The 24,881-nt window shown below is 49.7% G+C and overlaps 1 protein-coding gene across 1 annotated transcript; it reads left to right on the top strand.

The window, feature by feature from the left end:
• The first annotated feature begins 2,315 nt into the window (after window positions 1-2,315).
• On the top strand, window positions 2,316-20,093 carry LOC144129243 (DNA-binding protein D-ETS-4-like). The gene is made up of 5 exons (XM_077663252.1): window positions 2,316-2,445; window positions 3,641-4,283; window positions 6,596-6,793; window positions 9,015-9,218; window positions 16,392-20,093. Exons 1-5 carry the CDS (start codon window positions 2,401-2,403, stop codon window positions 16,772-16,774), a joined length of 1,473 nt encoding a protein of 490 aa, XP_077519378.1. The 5' UTR covers window positions 2,316-2,400; the 3' UTR covers window positions 16,775-20,093.
• The last annotated feature ends 4,788 nt before the right edge of the window (window positions 20,094-24,881 follow it).

A 24,881-nucleotide genomic window follows, 5' to 3' on the forward strand; every position in this document is an offset into this window, starting at 1 on the left:
AGTATCTTGCACGGTAGTGCGCAACTTGGGCACGAAAACTTAACCTGGGGCGTAACTAAAGAGATATAGAGATATGCGATACAGACAGCACAGTCAGCGACGAAGAAGAAAATGACTGGCGCGACGTGACTATATATTCCTTGGGGTGGACAATAAATGTAAGTAGGAAAAATAATGGCCTGTCCACAGAGCCTATGACAAGGGGCTGACGTGGTTATACAAAAAGAAGGCAGCAAGGATTGAAGAGCAAACGCTAGTTGGTAATCTTTTAGAACAGGAAATGGATTTAGAAAGCCCACGCAATATCCAGGGACGATACCCCCTTGTTGCTTAGAGCGACAATATGTGAAGGGAAACGTGTAGCTGTGGGCCTCAGGAGGGCAGAGATCAAAAAACCTGTCGGGATATGGATAGCCACGGCTGGCGCAGGAAAAGAATGATAGGATATCACCTAATCCATTTTTCCGCACTGTGCCCAACCTGGTTCGTAATAGTGATAATGACGATGAAAACACTTGTTGTTTATTAGTTTGATGATTTGAAATTCAGGATACTTCTTCGGCATTCCAATATCCTACGGACGAAGCGAAGTGCCAGTAAAGGCAGATGTTTCGTGATGTGATCAATATATCGGTAATTAGGGTAAAGCTCAAATCATGTTCGTCAAAAGATATCGCAGGCAACGAATAAGGGCAATTAAAAAGTGTGCTCCTGATAGCTGTCGAGAGCTTCACTGCTGACCTCGGTGAAATTATTTGTTACCGCTAGTACGACCTTGTGATTATGAAGAGCTCTATTCACTTTTTTTGCTCAAGACATCGGCATGTTTATGAGTCCGTGCCTCAACTAGACCCTGTTCCTCAGTTCAAAATCTTCAAATTCAGCTTAGCTCACCTGCCCAGTATGTCCTAACCATTGAATTAGACATACTGCCCTACCCATTATTCAGACTGTACAATGATCAAAGTATCGACGTACTGTACAGCCTTGCCCTCGCCTCTTAGGAGGCGACGAACTGCGCACCGATGCATTAGCGCAGCACAGCCGTGCACCGCATAGTAGCTCGAAACCTTTGTCTTGAAGACGATATCCTGGGCTTTGCAAGGCGTCCAAGTCACGCGACTGTAATTAAATGCGCGTAACCCTGCAACACGGGCAGCGAGCGTGTAGGATCGGAGTAGCGGAAGCGCCGATCTTATCAGTGCGCTGGTTCTCGCCGCAGCGTACAGGTGGCGCCACTGCTCTGCGCAAGCGCGCGTAATGGCGCGCTGCAAACGTAGCGGCCGGCCCCACTGATCATGTTTTCCTAGCGATCAGAAAACGCAGACTTGTCTCGTCTGATGTTTTAAGAAGTATAACCGACGCGTTGTTTTCAGCATCTTTACTTATTTGAAAGTTAGTTCGATATCGATAGTCCGTGTGTTGCTGTTCGAACTCGGAATGCGACGAAGCCATGTCACGAGTCCTTTGAAAAAAAAAAAATAAAGAAAGAAGCGTGTGGAGCTCATGCTAAGTTACAAACGAAGAGTCAAATTAAAATGAATGAGTTCTAATTTCCGAGAAAAAAAAATCACGCCCTTTTTGCTGTTCTGTAATGTGCTTTATCTCAGTCTGCTCTACCAGTCTGTTTCACATATGCAGTTGTACAAGCCATGGGACGGAAATTAAATTTAAATTCAATGCCAAGGTTAACGTGTAACCGAAGTACTGAATGCCTGTGATCAGATTCTTGGTCTTGCTCTGCTTTACACAGAGAAGGAATAATAAAAAAGACGTGTGGGCGTGTAGGTGAAGTAACAATTTCTCATTCATAGGGAGTGTTAGGGGAGAAATTCTTCATGTGATAAAAAAAGAACACAAAACATGGTAATCACTCAAGCCCCGAATTTGAGAGTACTAAATAGGAGATGAAGAAACAAGACACAAAGCTTGTCTATTGCGCCGTAAACATACTCCTGATTTCACGAAAATCGCTGCTTCTAGGCGACTCGAAGAACTTTCGAAGCGCTCTGGAGAATTTACTATTATTCTTTTCCTCACTGTTCTTCTCTTCAAAGTCTTCCTTCTCAGGGGGATCCTCCCAGATCGCGTGACCACCCTCATAAACTTTCCCGCTCGACGCGAGGACTTTTACAGTGGCATTACGGAGCGCCGACAATGGGGCGCTTCGTCTCAGCGGGATCCGCTGCCTCGGCCGCGCGTTCCCCCGAGTAGTGCGTTCCCCGCGCCGAGAGAGAACGCGCCCTCCCGCCGAGTCTTTCGCGCGCGCGGCGGTCGGCGGCGACGTCGATAGGCGTGACGTCACGCCGTGTTGGAGTCACGTGCGCAGCCAGCTCGTATAAAACCTGCTCGGCTCTCCGGCGTCATAGTTCTTTTGCGTGATGTGTGCGTGAGGTAGCAATGTTAAAGTCTCTCGTTTCGCCGCACTACCCAGCCGTGGAACCCGTAAGTACACCGCTTGCAGACACGCGTGCGACAGCTGTGGCGTTTGTTCCGTTGGATGGGAACAAGTTTGTGGCGCGCTCATTTGAGGTGGCGCTTTCGCATATTAAGCGACTGACGAAGTAGTTTTGGGGCATTTTAATTAACGATTGGGTTCTCCGCACATACATGCGGTGCGCTTAAATAATTTTTCTCCATAAAGACACAACTAACTAATACTGACGGTTTGATGTTGTTTTGCTGACATTCGATGTGTGGCAAGAGTAGCGTGTTTTGCTTCGGTTCCTGGACTTTATTGCTGGTGTGACCGCAACCACGGTCACGTGCAGTCCAGCGACTTCTTTTGATGTGTCCACTTCGTTGGTTGGCGAATTGATGAAGCGAGTCATTACATCTTCCCTAATTCTTTCTGCCGTGCGAACTTCTGCTAACAAATGGCACCACTGGATACAAACTGCACTCAGGTGAGCGATGAGTTCTCCGCAACAGACGTGTGGGCAGTGCCGCCCGCGTGAGGCGACGCCAACAGCAGCGGACCCCCTGGAAAGATCTTTCGTATGCGCCGTCGCGATCGCGTTTATTTGCGCCTGTTTGTTTGCCATCGTCCCGTCCGGAATAAGCGGAGCCCATTTTTACGCCCTCCTTTGGTTTTTGGTCTGTTTTTCTCCCCGTCCTTCCCCCGCCGCGTGCTGAGAGTGGCAGCAACAGCTTAGCAAGCATCACACGACTACACGACGAGGGCCGTGGCAACCGGTTTGGCGAGGATGTGCCCACAGTGGCGCGGCGGCGTTACAGCTCGTGAAGAGGCTGCCCGCGAGGCCTCCTCCTAATGGCGAATTCGTCTCGCGCGCACACCCATTCGCTAGCCGGCGGCTGCCAGACTGCCTGAGAACCGCCGTTCCCTCCGCGCCGGCCAGCCCAGACCACCCGATGCTGTGCTGAACGCGCCCAGAAGACGTGCCCTCTGATCACCCGCCAAGTGCTGTCAATGACGAGCCTGGTAAAGCTTCCCACCACGCTAACGCCATAGAAACAAGCCCACATGTAGGCAGGCATCGGCAGGACAGCTCCGGTGTCTTAGGCAGTGCCATCAAGCGCGTGGGGAGAGCAGATTTTCGCGGATGATTCCGCGGAAGTGTGGGCAGTGCCCAATTTCTTGTAACCTGCAGATGTTTCACTGTGTGTTCTTTCTTCGCAGCGTCACCAACTGGTCCCGAGTCCGAGCCACTCCACGGGCGTCGCCAGTCCCGCCTCCATGGCCGACACGTGGGGCATGAACGAGTTGGGCGTGTGGTTCGACGAGACCGAGAACAACGCGCCACTGCCGTGTAGGATCAAGCAGGAGCCGCAGTCCGCTCCTTCGTCGCCCCAGTCGTCGTGCATGATGAGCCAAGGTGTCGCCCATGCCCACATGCTGGACTATCCCGCGTTGCTCGAAGAACTCGTGATTGTGAGCAAGAACTACATGACGCCTGCGCGCTCAGCGCCCGCGGCAACAGCCGCCGCGGCCCCGGCGGCCGCCGCCGCGCCTCCCAACGCGACGATGGTGGCCCAACCGGGCAGTCCCAGCATGTACGACGAGCCGTGCTCCGGATTAGTGCGTTGCCAGGGCGCGCCCATGTACGGGGCGGCTGGAGCGGCCGGCTCCGTCAAGCCGTGCCGTCCACCGCCGCCTTCGTATGACCAGCGGCTCGCCATCAAGACAGAGGACTGTGCCGAGAGTGACGCGGATTGTTGCACGTCTCTGTCGGCCGACAAGCTCGACCAGATCCGTCTGCTCGCCATGCAACAGGCGGCTAAAGACATCGAAATCGCCTGCCAGATCCTCAACGTCTCGCCGAGTGAGTGTTCGTCTTAACCACTGTACATACTCTCCCGCGGCGCCAGTAGAGCTTAGCAGGAGTCTTCAGAACAGCGCGAATGCGAGCCAAGACGTCAGGTGATCACATGCTGAGAAATATGGCTGGAGCATGGGCTTGTGTAACAAATCAAGCCTCAAACAAACGGCACTCGAGCTAGGGAGTAACATTTCGCAAACCATTAATGATGAGAAGGAAGCTAGCTGAACACATGCTGAGGAATACGGGGGAAGCTACGACTAGGGCACGAAAGCGAGCTAATAACCTTTTCTACTTTTCCGCGGAAATGCAGTTTTGCGTTGAAGATCACGTAGCATATGGCGGACATCGTGTTCTGTGGCAAATGTCATCGTCTGAACTTTTGCTGCATTTCCAGAGAGCCCATCTGTAGCGGTGACTTTCTTGTCCGGCGATAGAGTCCACTAGTAACTTGTACGTTGAGCGCATCAACCATATCGTGCGGAGGAGGTACGCATGTAATTGCGCTCACCAGATATTTTTGTGCGTGTTCTGGAAGTCCTGCAGAATTCTTGATGTTTGTCTGCCTGTTACTTTACTGTGAATGAAACGTCAAAGTCGTAACGGCTCCTCTCGTATACGTGCTTATGCGGAATGATCCACTTTGCCTGAATTAACGATAGGAAAATACAGAACGCACCGCTCTTACTAAAGGCGGTTATGCAACTAACCGCTTAGTGTTTTCTTCGCGCGTGATAGACTTAGCCGTTGATGCGTCATAAAAACAAATACCACATTTAGTTTTTACCGGTTACAATGGTCCTTCCTAGACACATGAAAAATGCAGTAACGTTCATGGCTTCATACCATACAACAACCGAAAACTACTTCACTAACTCAGCAAGAGCATGCTAGTGCTCTTCTGTACAGTATTCAATCGATGAACGTGTACCGAAGACATGGCTACTACTTTCTCAAGTCACTGGCGTTCTTAACTTCCTGAATCAGCACTAAATCATGCTGAACTTCCATTATTATTAGTCGTTTTCACAATGCGTTGAGAGCTTGTGAACCGCATTGCAGTTGGGATGTCTCAGGAACCATGAATTCTGCCTATGAAAGGTCGGGCGACACTGAATAAGACAAGAGCAAACTAAATTTGGCGGGGGAAACATCCACAGATGGCTCACAATGTTTGCGGGACATTTTGATTTCGTTCTGGGCGCGGATGCCATGAAGCCTCCGTAGGCTCAAGCTCCTCTCTGTTGCCGAAGTTGTAAGGAAAATGCACAGTTTTGAAGACGAACCATTTGCTTAGTTGACCATATCATGTACAACCTTCTTCTAGCTTAGCAACGCTGGTTTTGACCATTGCTCGCATATGCATGCGTGTCTTGCTCGCCCAGAGAAGACGGCGGGCAGTGCTAAGTTTCCACCATTTTCTGAGAGCTGTCGCTGATTCTTTTTCTTCTCCATATTGAGGCAGAGAGTAAGGTGGGAGTTTCCAGCGCAGCAGCTTTCCCTGTGAGCATAGGTGATAAGAAAGGGCCTCTCAGGCTGTAAAGAAACCGAAATGGCATGCACCTGTCTATGGGATGGAGCTAAGTGTTTTGGCTAGTAGCTCGAAAGAAGCTGGGTGCCTCACTTTGATATGTTTCCAAACTTCATTATCAGTGCATACAAACTTGCTGGTGAACTCAGAACAACGGCTGGTTCCCGTTTTCTTGAAATAGTCAAGCTAGTAAAAGAAAAGGCAAAAATCAAACAAAAACTTGCCAAGACACAAACCGTACACTTTTGTAACACACGCATCTTTTCTTACAACCGCAGCCTTCTTCAGTGGGCTTGCTCTGTCGTGTTTCATTTCGCTGGGCAACGCCCTTCTTGGGGCGCCTCCCCAGCAGCGTCTTTCGAAATGTCAATACATTCCCTCTATTTGCATTGATTATCGCTGACCCGTATCGCAGGTGTGGTACACCTTCAAGAATGTTTTACATCCCCGCGTTATTCTCGGAGGTCGCGTGCTGGAAAGGGCAACTACGTCAGCTTTCCAGTCAGTGTGTTAATCTTTTTGCGCCCGCTTGTGCAGTTACGAAAGACTTGTGTCGCCTTCTCGCGACAGTACGGAAGATCTCCCTTGTGTCAACAACGTTCCGTCGCCTCTTAAGTATCGCGAAGAAGAATGAAGCATAAACTGTGCTGTTTGACTTTCGATTTAGTGTCTTCGGAAGTGCATCTAGAGATGTTTGTTGTGCCCAAATGTTCACTGAACTATATGCAGTTTCGGTGCCGTAACCCTGGACTTCCTGTCTTTTTTTTCTGTATCGCCCTCGCAGACCCGTACCAGTGGAGCGTGGCCAATGTCCACTCGTGGTTGGTCTGGACACAGCAGCAGTATGGCTGCCCATCGTTCAGAACCGACTACTTCAACATGGACGGCGCCGCACTGTGCTCGCTCAGCGAGGAAGACTTCAGACTTCGCGCCCCAGGGTCGGGCGACATCTTGAGCGCCCAGCTGGAGATATGGAAGTCCGGTGAGAAACCTTATATTGCTGGCCTTTCACTTGCGCTTCTCAAGTTGTGAGAAACAAAGGGAAATCATGTTATGCAAAAAAAAAAACACGCTTAACGTTACTTCTTAATCAACTCGGCCCATGCGTGTCATACCTCATGCTTACGTTAACCGTTGACCACGAGAAAAAAAAAACTATCTTTATAGCTTCTTTAGATGCGTTGGAACTACTGTCGATGCAGGGCAAACCCAGTTGGAGTCGTATTTACTGCATCTGTCGACATCGCCCATCCGATAAGGCGTGGCATATGGCGGATTCTCTACTTTTCTACTTTGGAGAAAAACTAGTTCCCTTTGTATCGTGGGTAACGTGTTTCTTTGACGTTCGTTCTGGGGCAGTGGACTTGTTTCAAATTAGGACTAAAACACTTGCTAACTCATAGTGGCCTTTTCCAAAAAGCGTATTTTATTGGGAGTGGTCCCTCCGACTGCACACGTCTGCTGTCGCCAGATAGATGAGACAGTTCTTTTTATCGAGTATCAGCATACTAGCGGCTTCGTTATGTGTCAGTGATAACACTGACCGTCTAAATACGAGCAAGTCTGTTGAGTTGGCGAAGGGGTGGCGTCCTATCCATAAATACAGATATACAAGCGGAAATTTCTGGAAAAGTGACAGAAATTTCCCGTTTTACATTTCAAGGAAACTTCGGCATTAATATATTCGCAGGTTCACTTACTGTCCTCCTTTACTCTGTCGGTTTTCTAACATTTGGTAACTTTGGTTTCTTGTATTAAATAGTGTACATGTAGCTGGGCTTGTTGGAACACATTTTGGAAAGACATAGTAGCGCAAAAAAAAAAAACGAACACGGACGCGTTCTTGTAGTTGGTCTGCGATGTCGTGTGCTCAGAAATTGATTTCGAACTTGTAGCGCTCTGTCGCGGGCTCCTAATTTCCTGTTCACGACCGTCTGTGTACGTTGCCCTCACAAAAATGTTGCTCTCTTCGGAGCGGCGTATGCTTCTTCGAGTTACTGAGAGAAGCTAGCCACTGCACTCCAACAGGCTAGGCTGTTCACTGGGAAACATGGCGTGCAGTATCCATGAACTATGAATGCGTAAGCTTCAGGAGTCGAACGATACTTACGAGAACAGACGTGGAGGAGGACAAAGTGTCCGGCTTCATCACCGTTCAGTGGCTTTCGATCTTTTTTTCTGCTCTGCTCGTGCCACGTAAGCCTGCTGAAAAAAAATAACACAGACGGCGCTCATTTTTATGAACAGCTTAAATGTGTGTACACAGCACCAACCGAGGTAGTAAGGGGCTGTTTTGGAAAGACGTCAGCGCCGCCACTTAAGCGGTGGGTGAACTCTAAACAGGCCTATAACGTCGCTCCCTACAGCATACAGTGGCGCCTTTCCGTGGCACTTGTGACGTCACGTGCGAGATGTTCATGCCGCTGTCTGTCGTAAAAGAGTGAGTGGCACTCTGACAAGAAAGGCACCCCGGAAAAAGCAGACAAGTAGAAAAAGACTGCCAAAGGTACATAAATAGATAGAGAGTATAGACGCGGACGGCACAAGGCGAATGGCCGCTTTACTTTTACGAGACGGCAGCGTACGAGCCAGACACTGTCTTACGATTTGCACGACGGTCGGCTAAGCGTACATAGTTTGCACCGACATCATAGCGGCTGACAATCTTTGGGTCCCGAAAGCACGGTAAAAGCCCGGGTGGTTTTCCTAATTCCCTTATACCCAACCGGTTCCCGCGTATTGGGGAAGCTAACCTGTGCGTCCAAAATGGCGCCCGTGATGTCACGTGCGTTACTCAGTTGATAATTGCCTTTACGTATCGTATTAGCTGCCTGTTTCCTAAATTCTGTATTCTGTATAAGCCTTCTTAACTTACACCCCTTACAAAAATGGTCTATAGACAGTCTATAGACTTATCTACACTACTGCCTTCCAGTAGATCTTTATCTTTGTCTACTCATAGTCTATAGACAAAAATCTACTAAACGTGTATGGCCATAAACCTGCAGATTGTCTATAGACTGTCTACTGGATTTGTATTGCCTATAGACGTTTATCTGGGGATTGTCTATAGAGAGTCTATGAACAGTCTGCAGACTGTGTAAATAAATTTTTCTAAGGGACGCGACCAGTCCAAGGTGGTCGCGAAAGCAGGGGCGGTGTGGCTGACGCTGCTGTGCCATTTTTCCACTGTCCCCGTGCAGCAGCGCACCTGAGGACGTCAGAGCAAAGCCATCATCAGCAGCAGCGGTCACCCGAGCAGTTCTGCCCCGAGGACAGCGTGCTGGACCTGGGGAGCCTCCTGGGTCAGACCATCTCGGGCTGCGGGCCGCCAGACGCCTCGCCGCCTCGCACGTCGCCCCTCAGCCACCACAGCGACAGCCACAGCGACGCTACCCACAGCGACGGTGAGTGGCGACGCCGCAATGGGCTGGGAATTCCGCTAATAATAATAATAATAATAATAATAATAATAATAATAATAATAATAATAATTGGTTTTTGGGGAAAGGAAATGACGCAGTATCTGTCTCACATATCGTCAGACACCTGAACCGCGCCGTGAGCGAAGGGGTAAAGGAGGGAGTGAAAGAAGAAAGGAAGGAAGAGGTGCCGTAGTGGAGGGCTCCGGAAAAATTTCGACCACCTGGGGATCTTTAACGTGCACTGTGCCGTAGTGGAGGGCTCCGGAATAATTTCGACCACCTGGGGATCTTTAACGGGCACTGACATCGCACAGTGCACGTTAAAGATCCCCAGGTGGTCGAAATTATTCCGGAGCCCTCCACTACGGCACCACTTCTTCCTTTCTTCTTTTACTCCCTCCTTTATCCCTTCCCTTACGGCGCGGTTCAGGTGTCCAACGATATATGAGACAGATACTGCGCCATTTCCTTTCCCCAAAAACCAATTATTATTATTATTATTATTGACATGGCGCCTTTTGCGTTTTGCCTCCATAAAAACGCAGCCGCCGCGGTCGGTTTCGAACCCGGGAACTCCGGATCAGTAGCCAAGCGCGCTAACCACTGAGCCACCGCGGCGGGTAACTCCGCTAGCAGAGATTGCGCGAATGGTCCACTCCAAGATATGCCCGTACAAGGAGAATGCTGCAGACCTGGCTCGCATGTGTCCAGGTGTTTTTAAAACAAACCGCATGTAATATCAGGAACGAATGAAACGCGAACAAGAAAACTGAAGTTGCGTTGCAAATACACTAACATATTAGCTCCAAGAGAGCATATGCAAGCGAAGTGCGCACTTCTGTGCAGGGGTGTTCGTGCTTTCGAAGCGACATAACTCTCCGCTTGTACAGAGCTTCCCTTGCCTAAGAATTTATTTTGCTGTTCGTGCCTCAGCTGTCTTGTTCGCGTTTCATTTCTTACTGATAGTACAGTTTACAGCAGCGCTCAGTATCTTCTGAAGTTATTCACGAGGCTGAAGTATCGAAATGCTGTGCCTACAAGAATCAGCTACGTAGAATTTGCTTTACGTTATTACTCAAGAGAGCAAGCAAACTGCACGATTTGACATGAGAGAGAGAGAGAGAGAGCAATAAACAACATATTCAAGATGGAAATGACGACTGAAACTTCCACAGTGGGCAAACAAAAAACTGTTTTCAATGCGGACACGCTGTCGAACGCGCAAAATGAGGAGGACTGTTCTCGTCACCTATGCAGCAAAGGAGTGGTACGCTGGCTGGTTCACTTTACTGGCGCATACGCATTCCCCTCGCATAGTTAGCAATAGAAATAAGCTCCTATTTGGACCTCGACAAACGGCGCCGAGCTCGCAAGTCGCCGGACTCTCTACTTCTGGGCGGTTGGTTTTGACGTCACAGCAGGTGGCACGGCATTGCACTCTTCCGAGCAACGAGCTGTTGAGCAAGGAGCGGCCGGTCTTATCTCAGCTTAACGGCTCTGTCCAGCGCTGCGGCAGTCGTCGCGCTGTGTAAGCTGGGCTTGTAGCACAGGACCGTCTCGACTCGCGTTTCTGTGGTGTTTGACGCAGTGTTTTTTTTTTTTTTGCTGAGGTTTATCCGGGAAATACGCTTAACGGTGAAGAGCGTCAAGCTAACAGCCTCCAAAGCCTGTGTAACACAAGACTTCATTTCCTTCAAAGTCTGTTCCTTTATCACCATTCTCCGTGCCTAGTGGCTGGCTCCGGTGATAACAAGGGTGTGGTAGAGGCTGCATAGGTCACGAAGGGCAGTAGACAGCATTGGAATAGAACCGTTGCATATGCCGGCCAGAATTACAAGCCGATGTGCCTCGCAAGCCGTTGCAAAGGGGGCCATATCCGTTTCCTTTCTTCTCGGGTTCTGCAGCTTGCACATAACAAACTTGCAAAGATTACGAAGTTCCAGCTTCATTACAGCTTCCTTTATGGTCAGAGAGAGGGTGTGGTTATGAAGTAAGACGGCCTAACTCTGTCAGGTGAGAAATACAGGATAACAAGTGCCATCAAGCTATTAAGGAGGGACAGTGGGGTAAGGGAATAGTTGTACGCCCAGATGGCTCTACAAATACTAGCAGGGTAGAGCGGGTTATCTGCCTACTCTACGAGGCGTCTCGGATTCCTAGCGCGCGCGGACAACCGTCTTGGCGTGACTCATCGGCAGGCTCGAGTCGAAAGGACCCTTTCCATCGCCGGCGACTGTGGTCGCGCCACGCGCCATAAAACCCCCCTCCGCGGACGCAACCCACCAGATGACGCCTTTCCGCCGGCGTACCTACGGCGGCGTAGCTGTTGCTACCGCAACGACGACGGAAAGGCAGGAACAAAACAACAATGAAAGAGAAGAATTGCGCATGGCTCAGCGGCGGCAGTCCTCTACGTTTCCGCTGATAGTAGTGTATAGCGTGCTGATGGCGCGGCCGCTCGCTGTCGCGTCCGCGTAGACGTAGTGAGCCGCGCCGCCACTACTACCGCGCTCGGCGGTTGACGGCGCTGCCGGGCTTTGCTTTCTCGGATGCGCACACGCGTGCGATTCCTTCTTTCTGTTTTCTTTTTTCGAGTGTTTCGGCCGCTTTCTCGAGGCCTTCCAAATTACACATTCAGCGCCGCCCAACACGGGCTACCAGTCACGCCGGTTCTGCGTTCGTAGCTTCTTTTTGTTTTGCTCCCTCAACAAAGGGCCGCTAAAGTCGGCAGAGAAAGAGGCTAGTATAGGTGGGCGATGGATGCCTCGAGAAAGCAGGCAGGTGTGGGGGGAGGGTGGCTTCGAAACTACAGGGATGAGATAACGCGAGCCCCGTGGGGCTGTTCGATCGGGGGAAGGAGAGGGGCAGGCAGAATTGGTACTTGGCAGCGGGTTGCAGTGGGACGACGAGAGAGGCCGAAAGCTATTGCCCCTCAAAAGGTATCCCTCTAGCCCGTGCAAAAACAAACACACGCAGGCCAGAGAGGCACGAAAATTTCCCAATTTGGAGCCGGCGAGCTTTTCGAGCCTCGGGGCCAGCAGCGGCGGCCGGCAAAACAGCAACAAAGGGGAAAGAAAGAACTGGCTTGCTCCCCCCTCCGGTAGACGAACCGGTGCAACAGCGCCTGGAAAAGGCATCGGCTTCTCCAGAAGCCTAACCTGACTCGGGTCAGAGCCGCCGCCGCTGCTACTACCTTCTTCCCGAACGGCAACCTGTTCTTCCACTTCCCGCCCATCGCGGCGAGAGGAGGAGGGGGGAGGTTGTGAGGGCAGCTGGAAACTGGCTCGAACGATGCTCGCACTGCTGCTGCTGCTGCTGGGGACCAAGCCAAGAAGTTCGCTGGACGCGCAGAGGAGGCCCCGACGCTGGAATGCGGCCGTTCTACCGGCGATTGGGCCTGGAATCTTTATAGCCGCCGCCGCCGCCGCTTCAGGCTCGCCTCCCCCTCGGCGATGGGCGTCGGCTCCTCTCGCTTGGCTTCTTCCACTTTTCGAGCCGAGCCCCTCTCTCCGAGCTATCTCCCCCCTCTTGTTTCGACCTCTCCGCGTCGTCTCTTCTCCAGAGCGCGGATGGAACAGGGCGTGGTGGATTACTCCGGAGCTACTCGAGCCTACTCGCCCTCTCCTCCGCCTACCTTTTCGGGTGTTGCCGGTGCGAGGCGGCGGAGGGCGAGAAAGAAGAAAAGTTTCATTTCGGGGTGCGCTCGGCGTGCGCGCGCGCACACTCAGTCCCGGCCGCCGCCGAGTTTTTGCTTCCTTTCCTTGCCTGCCTGCATGCTGCTCGTTGATTCAGTCGCAGGGGCAACGGTCTGGAGCGGCGGCCGGTCCCATCTCCTTCCTCCTTTCTCTCTCTCTCTCCTCTCTTGCTTCCCCCGTGGTCGTCTTCGCTCCTTGTGTTTTTCTGGCCTCCTCTCGTTTATCGCCGCCTCTCCTCCCCCTTTCCTACGGCTTGTCCCGGGACAGGCCGAGCCGAATTGATCGTTGGCTTTCAGGTCTCGGCTGGCGGCGCACCTGCCTGTCCGATGGGGGTGCCTCTTCTCGGCAGGCCCCGAAACAAGCGGGAGCGGACTTTCATTATCTCTTCTGCCTCGCTTGGCTTCGAAGCGAATGAATATACATACATACACGCACGTACACAGCGGCTCCCTCTCTGATCGCCACGGCTTCAGGTGGATGGTGGTTGCTGCACCCGCTCATTTCTCCAGCTTCGTCGCCTTTTTTGACCTTCTTATTTTTGGTCGACCGCTGCTGCGTCTGTTGAACAGTGATGTTTTAGAGAAAACAAGTAGAATAGCCTCGCTGTAGGACTGTGGAGCTATATCCAGTAGTTTTACGAAGCTGTACACTTTCACGGCACATGCGTAGCAGTGCTAAGGGCTTTGAGACTCACAGCATCGTGTACTGGGGCACTAGAGCTTCGCAGAGGGCGTATTAGCGCGCTTAGTGCATGCTTTTGAGAATTCTGCCGTCGCTGTTGGGGCAGATTGCGTCGTTTGTTTCGGTGGCGCGCAGCGTGCTGCCGCTGAACCGGGCCCTAGTGCTGTGAACTGCGACAAACGCTGCAAGGACTCGTAAAACTGCACTGCTGTCCAGTAACGCAGGAAGGCTTACTGAAAGCGTCTCATATTTAATTAACGTTTAGCGTGATACTGGTGGCATCGAAATATTGACTTTCCATGGCCAAAAAAGCGACAAAAAGGGGCCTATTGCGTAACAATCGCCCCATATCGCTATCCTCTCGCTTCCAGGTCTAGGACACACTCATTTGCATTTCCCCAATTCGGGAACTCAACCGGTCTGCGACAACTCACCTTCGAAGCCCTTATCGTAATCGAGTGATAAGCGCGGTTTCATTTAGACGCAATCAGAAAACAAGAAAGGAGCCAAGCTGGATGGGGTAGAGAGGCGACCGGAAAAGGGGAGAATGGCCGGCGAGGCTGGAGCTGGTGGAAGCAACCGCAGCGCGTGCGGGAGCCGCTCACGGTCCGCCGCTTCGAGCAGCGAACCTTGAACGGTAGCACACCTGCCGCCGAAATGTTCTTGAACCGTTGCCTCGCGTGCCCCGGTGCGGTTGCTGTCGATTGTAAGCGCTGCTGCGGTTGCCAAGGAAAACCGTTGATGTTGCACGGATTCTCACGTTGGGGTAGGAACCTACAGCTCTGTTCGGGGGCGGTTTTGATATGGAACTATGCGTGATCTTTAGGGCTGGGAGCCTTCCGAAGGCCAGGGTCAACCTTGTCGTCCCTTTTTCTCTTGAAGTTTCTTCTTCCTCGCTTTTTATTTCATTCCTGGCGTCGCTGTTTCTCTACTGCCAATAAATGTTGGAGGGAAGACACAACTCGTGCATTACTTGTAAGCTAATAAAGGAGTAATTACTCATTGTCATCCACCCATACGCAGCCATACGGCTACAAAGGAAAGCTATACAGTTTTCTCAGAAACTTCGCTGTTAAAGAAACGACTGTGACTGCTCGGGTGAAGCGCTGGTCCCGGGTTCGAACCTCAGACCAAGTCGAATTTTTCTTTAACTGCGAAGTTTCTGAGAAAACTGTATACATTTCCTTTGTAGCCGTATGGTTAAGGTCAGGTGGATCCCAATGAGTAATTACTCCCTTATTACAAATTTACCCCACCTTGGGGGGATTCCCCTAAACATTTGACCATTACTAGTAAGCTATGCAGTGAGTGAAATCCAAGCTGTTTTGGCGATATTGCTGCTTACACATGACTACTAATATACCGTCATCGCCTTCTTTCCTCCGGGAGAACACTGTTCGCCGAGTTGTTTCTCCGTTATTTGCATGAGTCTCTATTTATTTGATCTGATATTGATTACTATAAGCTTGAAGCCCATCCGACAAAGATAAGTTTATTGCAGAACAAGTTTAATTCCTTTTTCTCGCTCTAAGCTTTATGGTTGTCTCTCATTTCGTAATTAATGATTATTTTCTCACCCCTTTCGACGTAAAAGCACCAAACTATTGAGTAAGCGCTTTATTAAGGCATAATAGCATTGATGTGAGACGTTGAGTGCGCACTTCGACTCAAGAATTCACTCGGCCTTGTTCTGTCATCTGCGTGCTTAGCCTTGTTACGCAGCTTTGACAAGCTTGTCTCTGAGACGACGCAGAGGCTATTTGCCGTTGCTTTTATTCTCATGGCCTGACTTGTTGCGGCAATATACCGGGCTCGAGGAGCAATACATGTTGATCCCAGGAAAACCCTTCTGGCTATCTCGACGAAGACCTTTCTCGGCACGTGCATGTCTGTCCTTCTTCCACGGGCTCCCTTTATCTTTCGCTATCTCCACGGCACCTGTTTCCGTTCCTCCATCTACGTTGCCCTCCGGATGAAGCATAGCTTGACGCGTTAGAGCTTCCGTCGCGTCTTATGAAGTGGTGGTACAGAAAACCAGCACTGATCAGAACTCTTAGAAGACGCTGCACTTGCCAACGCACTGGTTCAAGTAGGGCTCGTTAAGCTCATAAGCAGCCGGCATAGAACTTCACTGAACAGAGGCGAAGGTTTTAAGAGAGTTATATCATTTTCTTCTTTGTCTGTGGCTTTTAGGAGGAAACGTTTCGTAAATAAATTATATTCGTCTGCACTCTTTACCGCATCCCTATGCAATCGGCAATACACATTGGCAGAAAAGAACCGCTAATTCATAGTTGCGTCAGTCCTCTTTGAGACCAACAGTGGCTTGTCCTATGGGGACCACATTAGGTAGGGGACGGGAGGGACCAACAGGGTATATTATAATGTTTTAGGGGAATGTTTTAGCTTTGCTTTGTAGCCGTATGGCTGCGCTTGGGTGGATGGCAATGAGTAATTACTCTCTTGCACTTGGATGGATGGCAATGAGTAATTACTCCCTTATTATGGTATATTAGAAATGTCAACCCGCACGAAGTTCTTTTCTCCTTCTCTCACACTGGACGGACCTAATTTTCTTTTCAACTGAGCGAAACAGCCACCCCTTTACCTCCGCATTCTGGGAGAAAAATCATGCGAAATCAACGTCCTGGAGTCTTGTGGGCTTTTCTTGCCAGGAACCCAGCACTTGACATGCGGCTTCATGTTCGTGTGAGCATGTTCATGTGGCGACAGCGTTTCTGACCTTGGTCTCCTCTTTTTCTTCTTCTTCTCTCCGCAGACGAAGGGAGCGACGCAAGCAGCGACACCACCGAGCGCTGCTTAGCCGCGGGCGGCGGCGTCGTGGCGCCGCCTGGCGTCGCTGGCGCCGGTCGCGCGCCGTCCTCGTCGCACATCCACCTGTGGCAGTTCCTCAAGGAGCTCCTGTCGCAGCCCCAGATGTACGGCAGCTGCATCCGCTGGCTGGACCGCAACCGGGGCGTCTTCAAGATCGAGGACTCGGTGCGCGTGGCCCGGCTGTGGGGCAAGCGCAAGAACCGGCCCGCCATGAACTACGACAAGCTGAGCCGCTCGATCCGCCAGTACTACAAGAAGGGCATCATGAAGAAGACGGAGCGCTCCCAGCGGCTCGTCTACCAGTTCTGCGCGCCCTACAGCTGTTGATCCCGGTTCCCTGTAAGGGCGGCCCGGCACCCGAGGCTTGCTCAGCTGGCTCTGGGCCTCGGCCGGTGCCGCGGCCGCCTGGGTTCCCCCCCGTTTTTGAACAAAACGCAAACAGTGTGTGTTGTTGTTGTTTGTAGTCGCTTATCATTTCCTGCCCCTTTCCCCTGACTGTCACGCTCTCTCCCCTGTTGCTTCCAGCGCTGCTGTGTCCCCTCCCACTGCTCTTGCTTTGTTTTGAGCTGTCTGTCGCTCCCCGTGCCTTTGAGAGCCTGCTGTGTCTCTCGACTAGAATTTGAGTTTGGGCTAGTCGGTTCATACTTGAAACATTACAGGGCGGCGCATAAAACGCTGTGTTTCTGCCGTGTTCTCTGCCGCTTTTTTTTTTTTTTGCGCTGCCCTCTAATGCTTAATATAGATGTCCTCGTGGCGTGCGTTTGTGGGATCGAAACCGCGGAGCGGACTCGTAGTTCGCCATGAACTAGCGACTACGAATTACCCGCCAAAAAAAAAAAGCCAAAAATCCAGCGCGGACAAAATACAGCACAGAAAAAGCAGCAATCTTGTAGGTTAAAGGAAAGATTGAGTCCTTAAAAAACGAAATTTCATCTGTTGACTTTCACGTAAAGGCTCAGGTGGAATCCTAATCCAGAGCCTTCAATCAATCAATCTATCAATCAATCAATCAATCGATCAATCAGTCAATCAAATTTTATTTGCACCAATCAATGTGATGGCTACTGGGAGCGCGATCAAAAAGCCGAGAAAGTTGTTGGCTTGACAGGGACCACGCTCCCTGTTACATTATTCCCGGCAGCAGCAGAAAGCAAACTACACAACTGCGGAAGCTTTCAAATGATTATCTGCATACGAAAAAAAAATCACGAGAGCACAGTCGCATTCGACTGATGATTTGACAGTCGTATTTGATTGGAGCCTTCAACCTGCACTCGGAGAGACATAAAGCAGTGTGGACAAAAACAAAAAAAAAATATTGCTCAGCCCGCGCCGCCGAGGGCACAACTTGCTGGCTACTCGGAGAGACAGAGATGCTGAGGCTTTCACTTCCTTCTCACTTTAAAAGCTCCGCTATTTATTCAGCTTATTATCTTTTTTTTTTTGCGCCCCATGTGGTCATGTCCTCCACGCACTTTTTTCGCGTTCTCTTGCGCTTTTGCTGCTGTTTTCTCACTTTCCCTCCCCAAGCCAACTCCCGCGCAACCGCCCGGCTGGTCCGGGCTCGCGCGGGGGTCTTTCTCTCAGAGCGTGCATGCTGAGGTCTTCCTGCGCCGGCGAGCTGCACTGATGGCGCGCCCGCGACGCTTGTTTTCTCCCCCTGTCCATACGCTGCTATTTAACTGATGTCGTCGTGTATCCTCCGTTTTTTTTTATCCCGTTTTATTTCATTTTTTGTCTTTACTATTTATTTGTCCGTGCCTCGAACTGTTGGTGACGGCGCGGACACTTTGTATGTAGATCTCCTGCTCTCGTCGCACAGACACACACTGTGGTGATGCCTGAGGATCGCGATCTTTTTAAACGAAAGAAAGAAAAGCAAAGGAGCAAGTTAGACTTGGAAACGCAATTTTTTTACTCCTTTTTTTTCTTGGTTTCTCGAGTCGCCTGGTTCCGGTTTTCTTTTGTCTGTAGACGTCAATACGTCCGTTCCACGCTCGTTAAGGACAGAAGCGAGCGACGGAAGAAAAGGGGAAAAAGTTATCCCGCTCGCTGCATTCGTTGTTCTCGAGCATTTATTTATTTCCCACCCATCAGTCAAACCATGGGATTGACGGTTAGCCGCCGCGCAATCATCGCTACCACCACCATCTCATTCACTAGTTTTTTTTTATTATTCTTGTGAGAAAAGGGAGAGGAAAGTAAAATATAGGGAGAGAGGAAAAGATTAGCGGTGTGTCAAACGAGGGCCACGCGCCCTTTGCGGAATCCGTCTCACGCCTGTCTCACAGCCGACGCACGCAGACCTCACCATGAACGCAGTGTATTTCGTTATGTGTGTAGCTCCTCCCCATTATCCCATATTTCATGTATACACAAAGTCTTTCGCCGAGGCGGCGGCTGGACCCGAGGGGGCGGTGACGCGGGCCGAGCGACCCGTGGCAGGAGTCACCTGCGGTGAATCACGAGGTCGTCCCCGAGTTCCCTCGGTCCTCCGACAGGGGGAGGCTCAGGTCCCGCCCTATGTGGGGATGCGGATCGCCAGCTACACGGCGCTCGAGGACTCTCGAAGCCCCCCCGCGCTGACGCGAAAGTGGATCCCGTATATCCGTGATATAACGGGCAGTATGTTCTGAGAACAACCCCCACCCCCCTTTTTTAATATATATTTTAAATATATTCTAATGTCGTCGATTCACGTCCGGTGAAAAGAGGAATGGGTTCGCGAAGGTGTCTGCTCTGCTTTGAAGATTTCTCTTACGCTGAGCTGTTTTGTACTGTACTGTTTGATTTTCATGGTTTCTGCTTCAGTTCGCACTGTAATGCGCCGCCTGAACGGTTCGTGAGAATAGCGCTGGCATTTGTGTGAAAATATTCTTGAAAAATAAAATTACGTAAAGAAAAAAATCGTGTTCTGAGCGTTTTTAACGTACGCTCAGGCGTGATGAAGTACGCAGAGCACGCCATACTTTGTGCTTGTGTGAAATTCTCATTAGCAATGCATTACATAATACATTAATCTATGAACCCATATTAACATAGTAGTAGAGGAATTAGCGCATGCAGTTTCAAATGAAGCTAATTTCACTGAAGCTGGATTTAAAGGGCTGTACACTAAAAGTTTCAAGCTTGGTAGAACAATCACCAGAATGCCAGAGCCTTTCTCCGAGTTGCGTTGAGGTCGTGTCTTGAAGATTCACGACGTCCTACTCTTGCCTGTAAGGTGTTTTTCGGATTGTACAAAGTTTGTTACTACATTGTCTGAAGTTGTGCCTTTCGCTTTGCGGTGCCTTCACGCGTGTACCGTCGTCTTGTGTATGCTTTCTATGTCCGCGTCTCTGGCCGCCTTGACATACCTGTCAATGTGGACCTGAAGACAGCGCTTTGTGGCACTCGCGTGTTGTTGTTGCGCCCGCTCGTATAGCGATATACGAAGCGAGCGTTGCCACATTATCTTGTTATCACCTTGTCTCTGTCTTTTGCGAAATGAAAACAGTTGTTGCATTTTGGCACAGTTGTACAGTGCGTCTGCGATTTTCATCTTTTTTTTCCACTTGAGAAACGGTTTAAACATTGATATGGAAGCATCACCGCTTGTACTGGAGGTTTTTGTTTCGAGTTCAAATAAACTTGCCGCTTATAAACACGTGGCTTTTGCTGACTCATTCATGAGCGGATGACCTCCTTCTTCAGCCTGAAAGGGCTGTGGGGAGGCATCGCTCTAGGCAGCTAATTGTTGCTAGATAGCACGTGCCTCAAAATATATTAATTATTTCCTTATTAAATGTTATTTAGACATGGTAGTGATGCCCAAAATAACCAAAAATGCAGCAGTATACAGCGCAAATCAACATATAGTACAACACACTTTCTTATTATACAATATGTAAGGTGAGGTTTAGAGAAACGAGAAATCATTACGTCACAGATTCTGCAGTAACGTGGTTCCTGTCAGCGGATGTGCAAAACAAGAGTGACAGAAAAAAAAGTACAGGAAGAAGGCCTTGGGTTGCATGACTCAATTCCGACTTTACAACAGTATGAACGCCGAGGGATACACGTGTCGCAGCCAGGCTTGCAGGTGGCGAAAGCCTATGCGCGGCCGCAGCAGATGTCCTGTGTAGCTCGGAGGAGGCTAAACTAGCCGAACACACGACTTTTATTCAGGAAATTCAGCGCGCCAGGGAGAAAACCTTGCGAGAGAGGAAAAAAAAAAAACATTGTGAGCGCAGGTGGTTTCAGTGCTGCGTTATTAGGAATTTTGTGAAAGAAAAGGCCCGAATCGGGCAATACGGGCTAAGGAGATGCCTCAAGAGCAAGGCTCTTCTAAAACGTAGTATCATGTATCGGTAGGACGTTCTTGCGGTCTAGTTGGTTCATAGCTCTAGAAAGAAGCACACAAAACATGGGGCGCAGGGGTGTTTTGTGTGTTCCTCGATCGTTGCCTATGTCCTCGTCTTTTGCGAATTTTTATAACATGTATTGTCCGGCTCATATGATGAATGTTTTGTTATTTATGTCTTTTGAAAACTGCAAAAGAAACTGAAAAGATTATTTCTAGTTTATTTTTTGGTCGGTGCAAGCGCCTGGCATATCTCTGTTCAGTACACTCGACGAAGTTTTGAAGATTTTGTCAAAAGCCGACTTCTTCGTTGCATGGACGCGAACTAGCTAGCAGATGAATTCCTAAGAAAAAAAAAAGGAGAAAGCCTTTCACTAGCAATTTTCAATGCACAATTGACCTGTAACATTTTAGCAAGTGATGCTTAGCTTAGGTCTGTTCGCGCTATTGGTGATGAAAACACTACTAAAAGGGGTTCGGGGCGGGGAAAAGTCACAAAAGAAGTCGAAATGAAAGAAACCTCGATGGAACAACGTGGTGAATGTCAAGGTGCGGGCAGTGTCATTCGTATTCGTTTTGTCTGCAGTACCTCTCACCGGCATCACGCCGTCCTTGACACGTTTCCCGCGGCGCTGAATTTACTTCGGTAGCGGCACCCAAGGAAAAAGGGCGCGGCTGGTGAGGATAACGGTCTAATGGACAGGTTCTCACACGAAGAGAAGTCTTGCGTAATTTGCCGAAGTTGAGCATGCAAATATCTCGGGCTGCTTGTGACAATGTGCGAGTCTTTGAAGACCAGAGACTTGAGGTGGATAAACAAAGCTTTGGCGAAAAAGGGTAGCGATGCGAAGGTTGTCGCTATGAAAATCCGGGCCCGGAAAGTAAAAAACAGCACAAAAAAGAGAACAAAGGAAGACTTGACAGCGACACTCCGGGCGCAGTCTTACAACTATTTATTCATGAAAAGTTTGAAAAAATAAATTTCCACAACCTGTTTTCAAGCGAAAGCTTCACCACGCCAGGTTTTCAAGAGGGTACCGTCAGTGTACCACCCTTGAACAACTTGGGTCGCACAATCCCTACGAGTGGATGTGATAGGAGCAGCCACCTGCCGGTGCAGTGGCGCATCACTTAACCGCATCTCCACTGCGTTGGTAGTAAGTGGTATGAGGACTCGCCGCCATTTATGAATGTTAAGTAGGGGAGGAGCAATTCTGCATGTATGGGCATTAAACCACAAAATACATCGCGTCATGCCCTTAAGGCGGAGCTTAGGTGCCTCCTGCAATTGAAGAATCGCCACCTGCGTCCGCACGTCTGCTCGGTTTAACTAAGTTAAACCCCTACCAATTTTTATATATTTATCCCAACTGTTCCTTCACACCTTCACATGAGTTAGAAGTCTGCACACGTGGTGTCATTTTCGTGTGATTTTTTGTAGCTAATCTAATCGCGCAGTTTTTATTTTGCAGAACATGAACCAAACAGCGCGCTAGCAGGTTCTACTAAAGCCGGAGTAGTTTTTACTAAGCGAGCGCAATTATAAGCCTTTTACAGCCTGCTATTGGAAATAGAGTGCTCATCATTATGTTCGACATCTCGTCTACGTTGAATTTAAGCCGTGCACAGCGATAGAAGAAGCTTTTAAGGCAAGTCGGCAGACGTTGACGATGGTACCTCGATGGGTACAAGCTTAAAAGACCGGTTCTCAAAGGCGCGGCAGTCCTCACGTCTTACCGCTTTGTTTTTATCTTTACCTGGGCTTACTGCGTAGGCAGTGTTGGCCAGGTTTGATTTATGCGGGCAGAGGTGCAGCGACTACAATGCTACGGGCAGGCCCCACGTAATATTGCGCCCGTCTATATATACTTGAGCACTTGCCCCTGTAGGGCAAGCCGCTCGAGGGCGTCTTATGCTTTCAAAAAACGTGGCAGACAGCTCCTTTCCTGTGAAACTACGATTGCCCAATACTATGCTGAGGCTAGGAATCGCATATAGGAATCACATATTAACAGCGTTTTATCAGCTGCTTTGAGGCGGCTGTTGCACAGAAGACTTCGAGAAACGCCTACGGATACCAAACTGTTAACACGTAACGCATTTATACGCTCAGCTCTGGAATTTAGTGACACAGTTTGGCTCTCATTTGCACAACAGCTCATTTACAAACTCATACTCAGCAATCCATGACAAAAGCATTTGTGAGACGGGAAACAGTTTATGAACACAATTTTTTCATATAATGTAATATTTCAGTATAACAATCATTATATCCGCCGAGCACCCGACAGCAGTCTTGATTTTTTTTTTGCTATTTACGTTTTTGCTATCGTCAAAAGTGTTCGCCGTTGGTTTTTTTAGGGCAGTCTTAATTGCTCGATGCGATTGTTGCAAACACGTAAAAAGAAAGATTTTTTTACACATCAGAAGAATAGACCATTACATTCAATATTTCTATTACAGTATCGTACAGCTGTTCAGAATTCAAAATTTTTGTTCAAGAGTGTTGGATATGAGAAGCAGCCCAGCGAAAGGCAATTAGATTAATTTTAAACAATTGCAGGACAAATGATTCGCCATCCCACTATTTCAAAGGCCTGTATCCTTCCAGTTCATCCCAGTTAAGGTGTTCTTAGAAATAAATGCTCCAGTTAGAACTCAGTAAAGTAAACACTGATACTTCGTTGCACATCTCCTTATATGAATTTAGAGCTTTCGAGGATAAACAATTGTTAACTCTAAAAAAAAATTATCTATTCCGCAGAGTGCGGTTTCCGTCAATCAAATCAATGATTAGATTATGTTTAGCCGGATGTAACAAACCAGTCACGTTGCCGTGTAATACAGCACCTCTATAAGTAACTACATATTTATCATGCATAATTATACCCTTTCTATCAAATGAATGAATGAATGAGAGTCTATGAGTCTAATTCCCAATGCAATTTGTGCGTACATTTAATATGCACTTAATGTAAAAATCCCAATGAGATTGACGGCATTTGAAGCAAATCAATAAACAGAAAAATAAATAAATTTCCTGGCTAGGTTGAGGCTCCCACAGAGAGTGAGGCCTTTTCCCTTCAAAACCCCGTCTCGTCATCTTCTCTTTCATCAGGTTCCCTTTAAACCACGCTTGCGGCGCCAAGAGTATCGCACCTGTTGCTGCCGAAGCGACGAAGCGACAGCCTCACGTATGCTGCTCTAACGGACGCGTTCTCACAGATGTAGCAGGTTCTCGCAAAAGATTCCCGTCGGACTGGCTGGCGCTGGCCGTCCGTATATCAGGCCGTTTTAGTACCATGTCTCAACGTATCGCGAAATGAGCTGCTTGGCTACATGCGGGGCGGAATTGTGGGAGGGGAGGGAGCGTTGATATAAGGAGGGGGGGTTTGCAGAAGAGCCTCCAACGTATCTGCAGTCGGGCACTTCCGGAGCCTCGATCGTCCGGTGCAAGTGGCGAAGTGTATCGGGGCAGCAGCCAATGCCGCGGGCTTGGCATGCGCGATGAGGGCGTCGACCCCCGGGCGGTCCTGCTCCGCCGCCGCAGCCGCTTCTGTGCGCGCGCGCATGCTAATGAACCCTGTGGGACCTGTCCGACCCCGACTCGGCTTCTCCTGGCTGCTGCTACACGGCGCAGCTAGGACGACGTGTCCGAGGCTGCTGACGCTCCTCTGAGCGCCGCTGGCTAGGCCAAGCCTCGCCCCTCTTCTTGTTTCCATTCGCTTCTCCTCGCCTGGTCCTCGAGCAAAGGGGGGGTCTCAGCCTGGTCCGGCTCCTGTGTGACGGGTCAGCCCGGCTGTGAGCGTCGTCGAATGGCGCATCGAGATGACTCAGTGCATGCCTCCGAGAACATCTGCTCAGAAAAGAGGAAAGGGGAAGCAGAAAAGATTTCTCATGAAATGTCTAGAGTTACAAGTAGTCGTATGTGAGGAAAGTGATGTCGATGCCTGGACACACGCAAACGCTGTGAGGAACCTGCTCGGCGGTGTGGTGGGGCAGGGGCTATGTGGGTGGCGACGCGCACTTCGAGCCGTGTACTGCCGGTCCACCATTGCGACAAGAACAATAATGGATGAACTGCAAACAAAG

This window comes from Amblyomma americanum, chromosome 4 (genome assembly GCF_052857255.1).
Source record: "Amblyomma americanum isolate KBUSLIRL-KWMA chromosome 4, ASM5285725v1, whole genome shotgun sequence".
NCBI lineage: Eukaryota > Metazoa > Arthropoda > Arachnida > Ixodida > Ixodidae > Amblyomma > Amblyomma americanum.